Source organism: Puntigrus tetrazona, chromosome 25, assembly GCF_018831695.1.
Source record: "Puntigrus tetrazona isolate hp1 chromosome 25, ASM1883169v1, whole genome shotgun sequence".
Taxonomy (NCBI): domain Eukaryota; kingdom Metazoa; phylum Chordata; class Actinopteri; order Cypriniformes; family Cyprinidae; genus Puntigrus; species Puntigrus tetrazona.
Genome location: NC_056723.1, coordinates 5,530,351 through 5,545,216, shown reverse-complemented (window position 1 = coordinate 5,545,216; position 14,866 = coordinate 5,530,351). Strand labels below are relative to the sequence as shown.

At 35.8% G+C, this 14,866-nt stretch overlaps 1 protein-coding gene across 3 annotated transcripts; it reads right to left on the bottom strand.

Annotated features, from left to right (window-relative positions):
• Window positions 1–403: 403 nt before the first annotated feature.
• On the bottom strand, window positions 404–11,489 carry ric8a (RIC8 guanine nucleotide exchange factor A). 3 transcript variants are annotated; one of them, XM_043227307.1, is made up of 11 exons: window positions 11,282–11,489; window positions 9,750–9,797; window positions 9,475–9,492; window positions 5,995–6,621; window positions 4,418–4,512; window positions 3,998–4,148; window positions 2,852–2,947; window positions 2,626–2,770; window positions 1,565–1,709; window positions 1,363–1,482; window positions 404–1,286 (listed from the first exon to the last, which is right to left on the bottom strand). In XM_043227307.1, exons 1-11 carry the CDS (start codon window positions 11,369–11,371, stop codon window positions 1,151–1,153), a joined length of 1,671 nt encoding a protein of 556 aa, XP_043083242.1. In that variant the 5' UTR covers window positions 11,372–11,489; the 3' UTR covers window positions 404–1,150. The 3 variants fall into 3 exon arrangements, with proteins under 3 accessions (XP_043083242.1, XP_043083243.1, XP_043083244.1); XM_043227308.1 differs by lacking the exon at window positions 9,475–9,492 and having other exon boundaries at window positions 11,282–11,488; XM_043227309.1 differs by lacking the exons at window positions 9,475–9,492; window positions 9,750–9,797.
• Between the last annotated feature and the right edge of the window lie 3,377 nt (window positions 11,490–14,866).

Here is a 14,866-nt window from a genome sequence, read left to right as displayed (position 1 = left end):
GCCTCTCACTGAATATTTTCTGTTTTTCAGAGCATTCTCTGTAAACCCAAGAGATGACTGTCCATGAAAACCCCTGCAGATCAGCAGTTTCTGAAGTACTCAGACCAGTCCGTCTGTCACCTACAACCACGCCACATTACTCAAATCACCTTTCTGCAGCATTAAATGAAAAAATAGGTCATCTTGACAATGTGTACGGTACATGGCTAAATGCATTGAGTTGCCGCCATATGTGAGTGGCTGATTAATTATAGATTTGTGTTATGAGGAGTCACAGTTGAGCTCATAGGTTTAAATACCGTAGAATGTGCAAAATGTTAAAAAATGTAATATATGTATACATGCACACACACATACATAGATACATATAAACAGTTAACAATATAAAAACATCAACATCAAATTGTACTCGTATAATCATCTCAAAAGAGAGACAATTACAAATTTAGCTCTTTTATTATCATCTCACAATAAATCTCACAATGTGATACAAATTATACAACATTCCCTTCAGTCATTCACAAAAAAACTACACGGGCCACCAATAACAATATACAGCAAATCATCCTTTTACCACAGAAAGGTAGATCACAGAAGGTTTTATATTATCTCCCGGGTAAAACAAAAAACGCCGAACTCTCATTCCTCACAAAATGAATCTCATAAACTATACATTTATTGTAACTTAAAAAATCCCACCCCCCCCCACCCGCTCAGCTCATCCTAAAACCAAACGAATGAATAAATAAATTAATAAATATCAGGTCTCCGTCACAGTCATCACATTTGTATTTTTCTCAGACCACATTCTAAATGAAAAATAAAATCTGTGATATATAATAACGTGGAGTTCCATTAAATTAATCCTGTTATAATAAAGAACTAGCGCTGTGCGACCAAACCGTGTTTTCACTGTCATTGTACAGAAAATATTAGCTAAAGACAGGCCAACACAATAAACCTCAACTGAGACGAAATAACAATCACCAGGTGTTTTCCTTTAGAGTGCAAAACAAAGCGTTTAAATCTTGATGTGTCGAACGATTCAGTTCTTTTATATGGTTCACGATAAGCTTTTGTTTTCGATTAGAATTAAATAAGCGATCCTATCCGTCCCGTTAAAAGACTCAAGACTCATATTTTAGGAGAATTAGTTTGTCTCACTGTCGCTGTCAGAATTATTGGGCTCTCCGAACTGTTGGCTGGCTAAATAACGAAACTCTTGCGGCTCCAACGAAGTCATTTTACCATCAGCTCCGATTTTCATTGGCTGGATCACCTGCTCCCTGAAAGAGAAGCATGTTCGCCGTTACTTGGGGTTGAAAGGGGAACTGTAGTCGATTTCTGTACTCGATTTATTACCTGGAGAGTTTGTCGAACATGTTGACCAGTTTCATGGCTTCGTATTCTTTCTGTTCTTCAGTCATTCCCTCCATAGGGTTGGGCTGCTCCTCCTCCACACGGCCGGTCACTGGATTGATGCTGTACAAGACAAAACAAAAAGAATATTTCTCATTTCTTTTAAACTTACTGATGGCTACTTTGGTTTCTGGCAATGACGTACTGGGGTTTTGCCTCTCTGTACTCTTCGGTATCGCTGTCCTCGTCTTCTGAGTAATGTCCAGGGTCTCGGCCGCCTCTCATCAGTCCCCGAGCGGCCAGCAGCCCCGCTGCGTTACCATAACCTGTGTACTTGATAAACCTGGAAACTAAATAGATTCTTTTATTATAAAACCTGATTTCTCTTCAACGTTTGGCTAGATCTATATATATATACACACACTGCACTGCACACATTTCTTTTTTTTTTAAGAAACAAAACTGGGTATGTATGTGTACTGGGTATATTTATTATGTTTATATAAACACACATATACAGTATATATTTTAAAAATATTTAATCTACATACAGTATGTATATATATATATATATATATATCATAATAAATATACACATACAGTATATTATGTAAACAATACTTTTATTTTGGATTATTTACGATTAATTGTTTGGCAGCACTATTTAAGATATGTTAAAATGGAAGATTAAAAAAGATTAAATTCTAAGAATATTTTACAATATTACTGCATTTTGTCAAATAAATGCAGCTTTGGTAAGCATGCAATATTTATTTTTTAATAATCGAACCAACCCTAAACTTTTGAAAGTTTATGTAGCTTGATCATTTTTTTTTAAATAAGATTTTAATATGCGACGTGGAATATTTTTGCATTCACCACTAGAATACAACATTTATTCTTTATTTAAAATGGATGAAAAAATGCATGAAATCTATCAAAGAAACGTACAGGGGATCCTAACAAGTTAACACAGAACTTTTTAATAATTGTGTAGCAGGTTTAAAATACACTTCAATATTGAGTGTTCTTTTCATTATAGTGATTTTGTGTAATTTTAATAGTGCTGTCAAACGATAACATAAATATAATAATAGAAATATATAAATGCATATACATTTATATAAATGTATATAAAATATGTCTCTATGTATACATAATAATTAAACACGGTGAACATAAATATATTATTCAAACTAAAAGTTTTATATTTTGGTCGCGATTAATTGCTCAACAGCACTAATTTTTTATAATAATGTAACGTACCACTCTCCTTGCACAGCACAAACAGGAACTCAGCCGCACAGTGCTTCACATCCGTGTCTATGTGTGTCATTAGACGCACTAGCTTGTTCCGTAGAGCATTCCCGACCTCAGGTCTGTTTTTGACATCTCGTAACGGTGGAAGCACCTGCGTAGACACACGACCATGCATTCTCATTCTCCACCCCTCGCGTTCACAGTTGAGTTTTCATCTGGGTTTTAATCTCACCTTCATTCGTAAAAACTTCCTGGTCTCTCTGTGGATGCGAGCGCTCTCCGTTAGTAGATTTAACGAGGGCAGCAGGGTCTCCTTCAGCTTGTTTCCCTGGAAATGCAACATCAACAGGTGGAGATGGTGAGCAGTTCAATTGTGAAGCTCCAGCTGTGTCCTGCTGTCGAAATCCCTCAAAGTATTCCCAACGCACTCAGCACAAAAACAATAACAAACCAAGCGGCAAAAACAGGTGTAGAACAGCTCCCAGAAAAGAGAGAACGAAAATAACCTCATCGCAGGTGTTTCACCTCAAACTAACCAGGTACATTGCAGAAAACAGGGCTGGATTTACTTATAGAAGTTGAATGTAATTATTTTATAAGTCTATAAGTAAATCCAGCCCTTTCATGTAACCATTTTTTGGGGGGGGGAAATATAAAATAAATTGATAAAATCATTGACTAAATAAATCCTAGGGGGTGTCCCTTTAACATATAAAGAAATAAATTGTAAAAATAAACTTTATAAAAGTTTTTTTACATAATATATATGCTTTTATATATATATATATATATATATATATATATATATATATATATATATATATATATATATATATATATATATATATATATAAATATAAATGCAACATATTTTTCTTAAATATATACACACATATATACACAGTACACATACATACATTATGTAAACAAAAACTTTTTCATTATTTTAAATTGCTTGACAGTACTAACAAAATTAATAATACAGTAATAACTCACAAAGTGTGTATTTCTATATTTTTTACATTACTGCCATGCCTGGTAAGAAACATTTAACTGCTTTTAATGCATATAGTGCTGGGGAAAGATTAATCATGATTAATAATTTTTTTGTACATATATATATATATATATATATATATATATATATATATATATATATATATATATATATATATATATATATATATATAGATAGATAGATAGATAGATAGATAGATAGATGTTTTAATATCTACCTAATAAATACACATTGCACACAAGCATATATTTTAGAAACAAAAACTTTTTTTTTGGATGTGATTAATCACTACCTAGCACTAGTTATATTCAATCTAATGGATGCTTTGAACATTTTGCACAACAGCGGTCAGTCGCTCACCCGGTCGAGTCTTTTCTCCATAAACTCCAGCAGCACTTTGACGGCATCCATGTTGACGCCCATGTACTCGATGGAGCCCTGCTGGACCTTAGGCATCAGCAAGACGTCAAGACACGGAAGCGGCAGGTTCCCCAGAAGGTTCACCGTGTGGCTGTAAAACAAATTCAGATCAAACGTGGTTTCTTTTGACTAATTTACTAATTAATTGGGATTGAGATCCCTCTGGGTCTGTTCTAATTTGTTACCAAACTCTATAAATCAGATCAAGATCACGTCAGAATCTGTGCCAGTGTGTCAGCCCCTAACAACCTTAAATGATTCATTTGTGCAGTTTAACGCATTGTTGAGAAACTGCCTTAATAGACCTGTGTGCATCTAGATATTCTGCCCTGCTGTGTTTGTGTGTGAGTGTGTGTGTACCTGTGCATCTCCTCTGTGCGCTCCTCTCCCTCGGAGGTGCTCATGATGCAGTGTCTCAGTACGGCACCCAGGTGTCTGTAAGTGGCTGCTTCCTCCTGCAACACATGCACACACACACACACACACACACACCAGCACAGCACAAGTCCCATGAAACCACATTAGATCTGCATCACTAATTAAACACTGTTATTTACACTGAGAGAACAGATCTAATTGCTGCGGGTGAGTAATGCTTATTCAGCAAGATGTGAGAATGAAATTGACAAGTCTTGGTGGGATTAGGAGAAAATTAGAAAATTAAAAATAACTTGTTTTCTTATGAAAATATTAAGAGGCAGGCATAATAAAATGTAATTTGCAATAAGGAATGAGCAATCCCCATAGTATTGGCTAATACGTTTCAGAACAGAACAGGCAGATAATGGAATCATCTCATTTTTTCAGGTTTAAACACTATGATCTTTTTATGATAGATTTGAAAAATATGAATTTTTTTTTTTTAATTAACAAATTAATATATATTTTATATGGAACTGTATAGATTTATAAAAGAGAAATATATCTCAAAATATTAGAGAATTTCATATAAATAAAAACTCCACATTGGGTTCAGGTCAGGCATGTTGGCTGATCAATCGAGCACAGTAATATTATGGCCCGCAAAGCACTTGGAAGTGGTCTTGTCACTGTGGGCAGGTGCAAGTCCTGCTAGAAAAGGAAATCAGCATCTTCGTAAAGTTTTTTAGAGATGGAAGCATAAAGTGCTCCAAAATCCCCTGACAGAAGGCTGCATTGACTTTTGACTTTGATGAAACACAATGGAAAAACACCAGCAGACATCACAGAATGCCAAACCATCACCGACTTCAGGAACTCCACACTGGACCTCCGAACTCAAGACCTTGATTTCCAAATGAAAAATTTACCTTTATCCGAAAAGAGTACCTTGGACCACTGAGTAACAGTGGAGATATTTTTCTCCTTAGCTCAGTTAAGATGCTTCTGGTGTTGTTTCTGTTTCAGAAGCGTCTTGGTAGCTCTTTTCAGAAACAAGGGGCCTTCGGTGACTTAACCTCCTTGTGGAGTTCTTCTGAGGGTCTTCTGGATCAAGTCAGCAGTCTCCCCCATTATTGTGGCATCAAAGAACAAGAGATACCCAGAATTTCTATTGTAGGGATGTTCATTTAATAAAACTCAAATATAAATATTCTAATATTCTGAGATACTGGATTTTGACTTTTACGAGCTGTAAGCTCAAATGAATCCAAATTAAAACAAAAAAACTTTTTAAATGTTTTACTTTTCATATAATGAATCTAAAATATATAGAAAAGTTTTACTTTTTAAAATAAGTTACGATAAGATATATATACAATTTATAGATAAGATATGGCCAAAACATGATCTTTACAGGTTTCATGAGATTTGCCAATTGAATTTGGCCAAAAATGATATTGCATGATGTTGCAATATCATTTATTTGATAGTGCATTTAATCAGTCAGGGCACTAAAATTAAAAAAACAGCACCACTGTCACTTTTTGATAAAATTAATTGTGGTGGCACAGTCTCACCTCGTCCACCTTGCGGCGGTTGGAATCAAAGGTGACGTTGAAGAGGATCTTCAGGATCTCCATGGCTCGCTCCGTCTCCTGTCTCCCCAGCGGAGGCAGCTCTGAGCAGCCGTCGAAGCCCCCACGCGCCACCTCGTACGTGTCGGGCCAGCAGAGGCCGAGCGTGGCATCCAGGGCCTCGGACAGCAGACTGACCCCGCGCAGCTCACGGGCCAACTGGGCTCTCACGTCCACGCGCAGGGCGGTGATCAGGAACATGAGGCGCAGGTCGAAGAATCGCACCTCGTGGTTCCACTGGGGCTCGCGGCACTGTTTCAGCCTCTCGGCCAATCCCACGATCAGCTGGAGCTCCGCCCCCGCCTCCTGAGCCGCCTCGCTGTTGAACACGATGTTGCACAAGCACTTCAGGGCCTCCACGATCACTTCCAGGTCCGGGATCTCGGGCGTGAAGCCCTCACCCTGACCGAGGCCGGCATGCCGGATCAGGATCTGCATGGCGTGGCGGGTGGCGAAGGGAAGGAGGCTCTTCTTGTCACGAGACAGGATGCGGATGGTTTCCAGGCAGGCCAGCTGACAGGACGGCTGGAGGTCTCTCTCCAGGAAGCCCAGCACTAACTCGCCCAGACGCTGAGAGACGAGAGAGAGATACGGTGAACAGCGGCAACCATCTACACCATCACCTGCTGGGGCCAGTGTTTCTCAAATGGTTTCGCTTTAAAATTCGGATTTAACAATATGGACAGTTTCAAATTGGCTTACCAATGTTTTAGTTTACTTTACATTTGTACTACTTAAAAAAATCCTTCAAAAAATTAAAAAATGTTTAAAATGTATAAATTATAATATAAATACACACAATCATTTTAAAATACAAACAAATTGCATCAGTACATTTTTTTAAATTATTTTTAAAGAAGTCTCTTATATTCACCAAGGCTGCATTTATATGATAAAAATACAGTACAAAAATGCAAAATGGTGAAATGTTGTTAAGATTTTCTTTAATTTAAAGTATATGTCTATTTGAATATTTTTTAATTACCATTTATTTCTGTGATTTCAAAGCTAAAATCATTCAGACCTTTAGAAATCATTGTAATATCCTGATTTAATGCTCAAGAATTTATATATATATATATATATATATATATATATATATATATATATATATATATATATATATATATATATATAAACCCTTGCTGAATAAATGTATTAATTAAATTTTTTTTTTTAATAAATAAATAAAAACTTGATTGACAACCATTTGAAGGGTAGTTTATACTTATATTTGAGATTTTAAATATAAATTCACAAAGATAAATAATATAAAAATGTATAAATACAAATATATAACATATATTTAAAAAAACACACATTAAACATATAAATAGATAAATTTAAAAAAAATACATTAAAATGTCATGCCTGTGACCCTATCAAAACAGATCTATTAAGAAACCCACCAATTGAGAAACAATGTTACAGGCTACAAGGCTGTTATTTTCATGTGATTCAATGTGGTTAAAAATGCTTTGAATTTATGTTTTCAAACCTGAGACCTGTTTATGCTAGAGTAGAGTAGTCTATTTTTTTTCTCTGCTCGCAAGGTAATTTAACGAATCACTATGGGTGTTGTAGAAATAGACACCTGGAGTTCCTGAGAGGGATCATTCATTATTGTTAGAGCAGACATACGAGGGTGGATGACTGACAACTCCTCAAATTCTCCCTGACTGTGTTTTACTGCCAAGACCTCCAACTGTCTCGCTGTACAATTTTACAGTTACCAAATTGGAGTCCAACTGTGACACGTCCTTACATAACCCCGTCAAGCAACGAACAAAACGAGATCTGCTTGAAACACATCTGTGACATCACACGGCAATAACCAAACATAGCAGCGTTACGGAGTTACAGTCTTTACTAGGAGTTTTCAAAGGGGAGAGACCTCAGTTTTATAATAAAATGCTCTATGTAAAACGTATGCAGATATTTTTCAGATGATATTAAAACCAATATTTTGGGATTAGTACAAATTACAAATGATAATTATTCAATTAAAACGGCAACAAAAATCATCTTTATAATCACACCAAAAATATCAGCATTATAGATTATAACGGAGGTTTTAAAAACTGGGGTCCTGGGGAAAATTAAAAAAAAATTATTTTAAAAGTACTCTTTTTTTAATTTACAAAATTAAAGTTTATTGGAAGTATTTTTTTTATTGACTACTCTTATTAAAAGTACTTTTTATACAAACTTTATAAACAAACATTTAAGAATAATTATTTTAAATTCATAAAAATATTTTTCAGACAAAAATGTATTACTGGCCTGAAAATGAAAAGCTTATTCTTTAGCTTATTATTAAGTGCTCATATTATGGGTTATGAAAGGTTTTGGCTTGATTTGGTTTGGCTGAGTCCCCAACAACAGATTGACATGCATTCAAAAAAAACATCCACAACACTTTCATTGTCTTATAATATGCATTTTTTTTACTTTACTTGCTCAGAGACCCCTAAATGATTTGCTCAATGATTAATTTTTCCAAACCCCTCTTTAGCGAGACAAAGAACTGCGGTGATCGGTCTATCGGTACCATTTTCATTGCATCACACCTGTTTTGTGAGCCCAGTGCTGCTTTGTGTAAAGCGTTACCAAGGATTTTTGATTTGTTGTAGAAGGGATTGTTGTGAAACAGTTATTAAAATGACAGGAGTCCGCCATTACATAAGAGACTACAGTAAAAAAAAAAAAAAAAGCAGCATTGAAAGCTACTGCATGTCAGTTCATATTAGAGACAAAAGCAAAAATGTGGTCAGCAAAAGTGCAGTTTGGACATTCAGGATGACCAGAAAAAAATTTAAGAATAAATTTTAACAAGATTATAATGAAATATAGTAATAGCCAAATCGCCAATGAATATCTTGCTTTCTCTCTCCATTTTCTATTTTTGGATGACTTTATGACTAACATTTTATAGTTTGCATTAAGCATTGATTTTCCTCTGCTTTTCTCTACCCACCAGCACAGACCCGTGAGCCAGTTTCAGGCCGTGACCCATCAGTGGAGAACCGCTGGTCTAGATATTAGCATTAGCCATTTAAAGGCTCGTATCGATCGACAGCTAGTTTCAACATGACCAACGCGCTCAAACGGGAAAACATAGCAATTCGATTGAGACGGCATACGGATTAATGTATCATTTTTGGCCTGTTTCTGAACCACATTGATCCCCATGAAACGTTCTCCGTCCATCTCAACACAGAGTCATTACTTATAAAACCCCAAAGTGTATTTCTTTGCATTGTTGGAATGATCCTGTCATATGATACTGTACAACTTTCTTTTGTTATACAGTGAAGTCAAAACACCAGATTCATCTAGCGTTATCCAATCAGGAATGAGAAATAGGCTTTGGGTTCTTAGCTAACGCTACGCTACATCTAAAACACCGAGCTACACATATACCTCTTTCAAATGTCCATCCTACCAAAAATGCAGGCAAAAAAAGCACATAAAGAACACGTTACAATAGCACGGCTATAAAACATGATTCATTTGACATCACCTGATATGAGCACGCTGGCTTCTTATATTTATTGGAAATTTGGCATTGAAATATTAATGAATATGTATGAATACTGAAAGCAATGCATCTAAAATGGCTAGACGTAGCATTAAAGAGCTCATTGTTCAGGGTTGGATTGCTGACTGCTTGCATTATGATGTCCAGCAAGGCTTACCTCTCTGTCCTCCTCCTCCCCGGGGGTAAAAGAAAAACACTGTGATTTCTAAAAGAGAAAAACAACAACCACGTGAAATACAGACACGAACAGTTTTGCACGAATACGAAAGATACTTTAATGAATAGTCCACCCAAATGTTTACATTTGATGAAGAGTTTCTTTCTAAATCAGAACAGATTCGGAGAAATTTTGCATTAACGTCACTTGCTCACCAATGAATCCTCTGCAGTGAATGGGTGCCGTCAGAATGAGAGTTCGAATAGTTGATAAAAAAAAAAACACAAATAATTCACATGACTCCAATCCATCAATGAACATTTTGTGAAACAAAAAAACGGCATGCTTGCAATAAAAAAAGTCACCATTTTAGACCATAACTTTTTTTTTTCACTTCACAAGACTGGATTTATGGATTATTTTGATGTTTTTAATCAGCTGTTAGGACTCTCATTCTGACGGCACCCATTCACGACAGAGAATCCATCGATGAGCGAGTGATGTAATGCTAATTCGATTAAATATAATACTAATTTATAATCTCTTGATATGCATCAGCGACACATCAGGTTTGTCCTAAAGCATGATTAAAGCGCTTAACCGCACGAACCTCTGTGATACCGGCTCACGAATCATCAGGATCAGCCTAAGAATCTATTTATGTTGCTTGAGTCCTAATCCAACCCACGTCACGCAAAGTTCTTTGACTCATATGACTTTCTTTTTTGGAAAGATGGTTTCTGGCCAGATTGAAATTTACCCACTAACCTATTTCTCATGTGGATCATTTGTGAATTGAAAGGCCTGTCTGATTTTGTTTTTTTTAAACCATTTAATGGGATTTTAGGTTTGACCAAAAACAGGAAGCTCACAATAGCAGTACATGAAGTGAATTGAGGTGTACTTATAATTATGACAATGTATTGCTAAAAAATAATGTTTTTGGAATGAAAGTCTGCCTTACTGTTTACATTAAAGCAGTCATTAATTTCAAGAAATTTTCTTTTGTAAATAATTATGTATTTGGCTTTCCGTATACCATGTCAGGATAACAACATGATAATTGACAACATGAACAAACCAACTGGTACTTTTTCTTTTTTGATTATTTTTTTTATTTATTTATTTTTTTGATTCTCTTTTATTACAATTTTCTATTCTATTCTATTGCTTTTTGTAGAATATTAGGCAAAAGCATCACCTTCTTAATAAACATCCACATCTAAACATCTAAATGACGTTCATTTTAACTCCTTTAGCAGGGAAATTAATAAGCATTTTCATCATTTTCATCACGCAATGTATTTTTCGGATCAAGGAAGCTGGTTGATGAATTTTCCTTTATAGTTGTAACAACCAAATGTCACAATGCAGCAAATTGTAAAATATGCAATATTTACAAAAATAATATATCTACATAGGATATGATGGTATCATACAACAAACATTTTCTATATGCACAAGTCACTTCCTCCCAGAATATTCCCATGGATCACCTTATAACAGTCCTGATTTACATGTATCTGATGTACCTCTTTATTAAAGGTCTGTAAAGCTGTCAGTGCGGCGTCCTGGTCGCCAGTTTCCATCTTCTCTATGATTGCATTTAAGTCCATTTTCATCGCTGTTCCGCCCTTCTGCTTTCAGGAAGAGCCAAAAATCATGTAAACAAAATCAGCTTCAATCCTCCAGCTTTACCCGAGCGATTCAGAAGCTCCTGGATGATGCGATTAAAGGAGGTTTGGAATCATGGGATTTGTAGTGAACACTGCCACAAAGTCCCGTCTCAAGCCTGAGCTTTGTTTGTTATGATTGGAGCGGCTGTGCGAACGACGTCTCAACGATCCAATCACAGACTGCGCGCAGGAGCGCCATCAGCCAATCATGTTGCAGAAGGCGGGACTTGATTCGGTACATGCTGCTGAGGATGATGCGATATGTAGTCCGGATAGATAATTTATTTAGATTAACTCTTGATATTGTCGATGTTGTTTTTTTAAAACCTCAGCGCAGCAATAAAATTTTAACCAATCAGCTCCAATCAGCCATGGACCATAATTACAGAAATAGTATAATTATATGTATGAAAGTACATTATATGTATGAAAATATGTATGAAAAATAAAACGTTAATAGAATAGGACTTCATAGATTTAATGAGACTAAAAGCAACAGCTGCTAAATTCATGTTACATTAAATGCACTGTAAAAAGTGCAAAAAACAATGCACTTTATGTGGAATATGACAAAAACAAACAAACCCAACAACCACACAATACACTGCATTTGCCCTAACAAACACAAACAGTTTCCGGTTTCATTTGAATACCAGCTTCGTGTTTCCATTTATATTTAAGGCAAAAAAAATTTAAATAAAAAATTTAAACAATGTCAAATAAATCATGATAACTCATCTCTACTGTCTTTGTTCTTTGAAACACAAACAGATTGAACAGATGATCTATGGACAATTATGAGTATAACCTGCAAAGCCTACTGGGGCATATATTATATACATGTAATATATTCCACACACACACACACACACACACACACACACACACACACACACACACACACACACACACACACACACACACACACACACACACACAAACTGTGGTGTAGGGCTACAATTACCATACACTGAAAATGATTTGATTTTGGATTCACATGAACTAAAAAAGATTTTATCAGTCACGATTCGTTTGAGCTTTTCTTATTTGATTGCAGTGTGTTTACATACTGACCTCTAGCGGTGGTAAACGGAACATCAGTGTAGCTCTGTTGACCTAAATGTCACTGATAAGATTTCTAAAATAGCTCGTGGCACCAAATCTGATTTTTATGTAACATTGTTAGTAAGTTAAGGAAACTAATTGAAGGGAATCAAGGCCGTGTCTTCCATCCACATAGACCAATTAATCTGGTTTACCCATAACAAACCACTTCCCCATTCCACATTAAAGTGTTGTTTACACTAAGACGGCTCAAACATCTTAGTGATTAATTAATTCATTCATATTTTGTCGTTTGAGGAAGTTCCTTCTAACGATCAAAGGGTTTTTATTTGTATATGACTCTATTTTCTGTTATGCAACAACGGCAGCATTAACTGCACTTTGAAACGTCTGACAGAACATAATTTAGACATTAAAGAGGCAACAAAAAGCTCGCCTGTTTTGAATTTGAAGGAAAAACCTTCACACTTCGTCTTCCTTTATTCGCTCCCAATCTTTTTCACTTGTTTTATTTTAAACAGTATACCATATAACCTCCCAATGGGTGAAAATTCACACCATTTTACTGATGACTCAGTGGAACGGCTAACAGAGTTATATCAAGTCAGCAGCGACAACCTTTGTGCGGTTGTCTCAAACATTTGTGACTCACACTTAATAAAGGTTTTTAAAGTGTATCGTGGTTAACGTCAAACGCTGTTTGGGTGTCTAGCTCAAGAATAACATTTGATCAAGCAATTCAAGACATAATTTGCGCAACATTATTGTCTGGAAAACACTTCTATCGGCCTTTAAACCTTTCATATTATAGGAGAACATACCTATAGTCAATTTAGTGTTTCAGGTTTTTTTTTGTTTATGTATTAAACGCACTTTTTGATTCTCCCAAAGATTCTAAACCAGGAAATAAGTAGGACTGTTAATATTTGCATGGTGGGTTAGTGCCATTGAGACTAGTATGCCGGGGGAAACCCCTCTTTTAGAGGTATGACACTTTTACAGGAAACTAAAATTTCTCAGCACAGGTTTCACCTGTTTCGTGTGCAATCATTTGTCCCGAGGAGTTCAGTTATAAAAAATACGACGAGTTTCTACTTTGCGCGGATGGGACGTGTTATCGAAGTCAAGCGTCGCATGGTGTTCGATTACGTATTTGAACAAAAATACATTAAAAATAGATAAACAAGCGGTATACCTGAGCAGGATGTGTGACTATAGTTTCGCTGTACGTTACGTAGGCCTAGGTGAAAAGTATATTGACATATTATGTAAATACGCCCAATACATGAATAAATTTACTGAACTAATACAGACGCTTACCACTTTTTTTGTAGGGCGTTAGACAATCCAGGTTGGTTTTTGCGGCCTATTTTATGTCAATTTGTAACTCGTCGAAACTATTTCTAAAACAACTGAATAATACTGTGAGTCGGTTAAAATAAAAAGCAAAAAGATTACAAATCGTTATCTACTCAGTCGCATGTTATAAATGAGTTTCTCTCTGAAAAAATCTAAAAGGGAAATTATAGAGAAACTAGGTCTATATGTTGGTGGCTTAATATATATATATATAATTTCATGAGACACAATATGATTTTATCGTGAGTTCAATTTTAGAATGGGGTCAGTACAAAACATCAATGAATCAGAACGGTTCGGCGAATCAATCTTTTCACCGTAAAGATCCGACTCAAAGAACGATTCATTGCTGATTACATCATCCCTATCAAACGTTGGACGACGTGACGAATGGCAGCATTTTCAATGTAAATAAATCACATTGGACATAAGGGTGAGCAATAAAAACACACGTTTGATTCACTCCCAGCGAATGCTATTTTAATTCACATCAAAAATTACAGGCTTCAATAATCCTCAATAGGAAGGCCGCTAAACAGGCAAAACCTATGCATCGTGCAACATGGCTGATACACAAAATGTGCCAGCGACCGGGCCCAGGCCGAACTAATGCACCACATTTGAAACCTCAAAGTTTTTGAATGCGAAGCAAAAAGATAAGATGGATCCAGACTACACAGAAGCAGCACAAAGCCTCCTCTGATCCGAGATCAGCTGATAGTCTCCCGTCTGTTGCCGTTCTCTTTATGCTAGCGCGCGCTTATCTGCCATCATTTCCCTGTTCTGGACGTTGCATCTGATGATCAAGGTGTTTTAAATAATGAAACGTCTGAGTACAACACACATGGCACATTCAAATAGGTTCATAATCAGTGTAGTGTTTTGAGATATTGGGTCGTTTAAGCATGTAAAACAGAATCCTAATGCTATCTCATTCTATGTATAAAAGCCTATAGTGTAAAATTGATGAGTGAGTGAACTGGAGAAATTATTAAAAAAATCACAATATCGTTTAAG

Bases quoted from the DNA above. Each gene is read 5' to 3' on its own strand.
- ric8a (XM_043227307.1), bottom strand. From the start codon at position 11,371: ATGAAAATGGACTTAAATGCAATCATAGAGAAGATGGAAACTGGCGAC. The intron at 2,771-2,851 runs GTGAGATTAAAA...GTGTCTACGCAG, and splicing joins GGAAGTTTTTACGAATGAAG to GTGCTTCCACCGTTACGAGA. The intron at 1,483-1,564 runs GTACGTCATTGC...TGTCTTGTACAG, and splicing joins TACAGAGAGGCAAAACCCCA to CATCAATCCAGTGACCGGCC.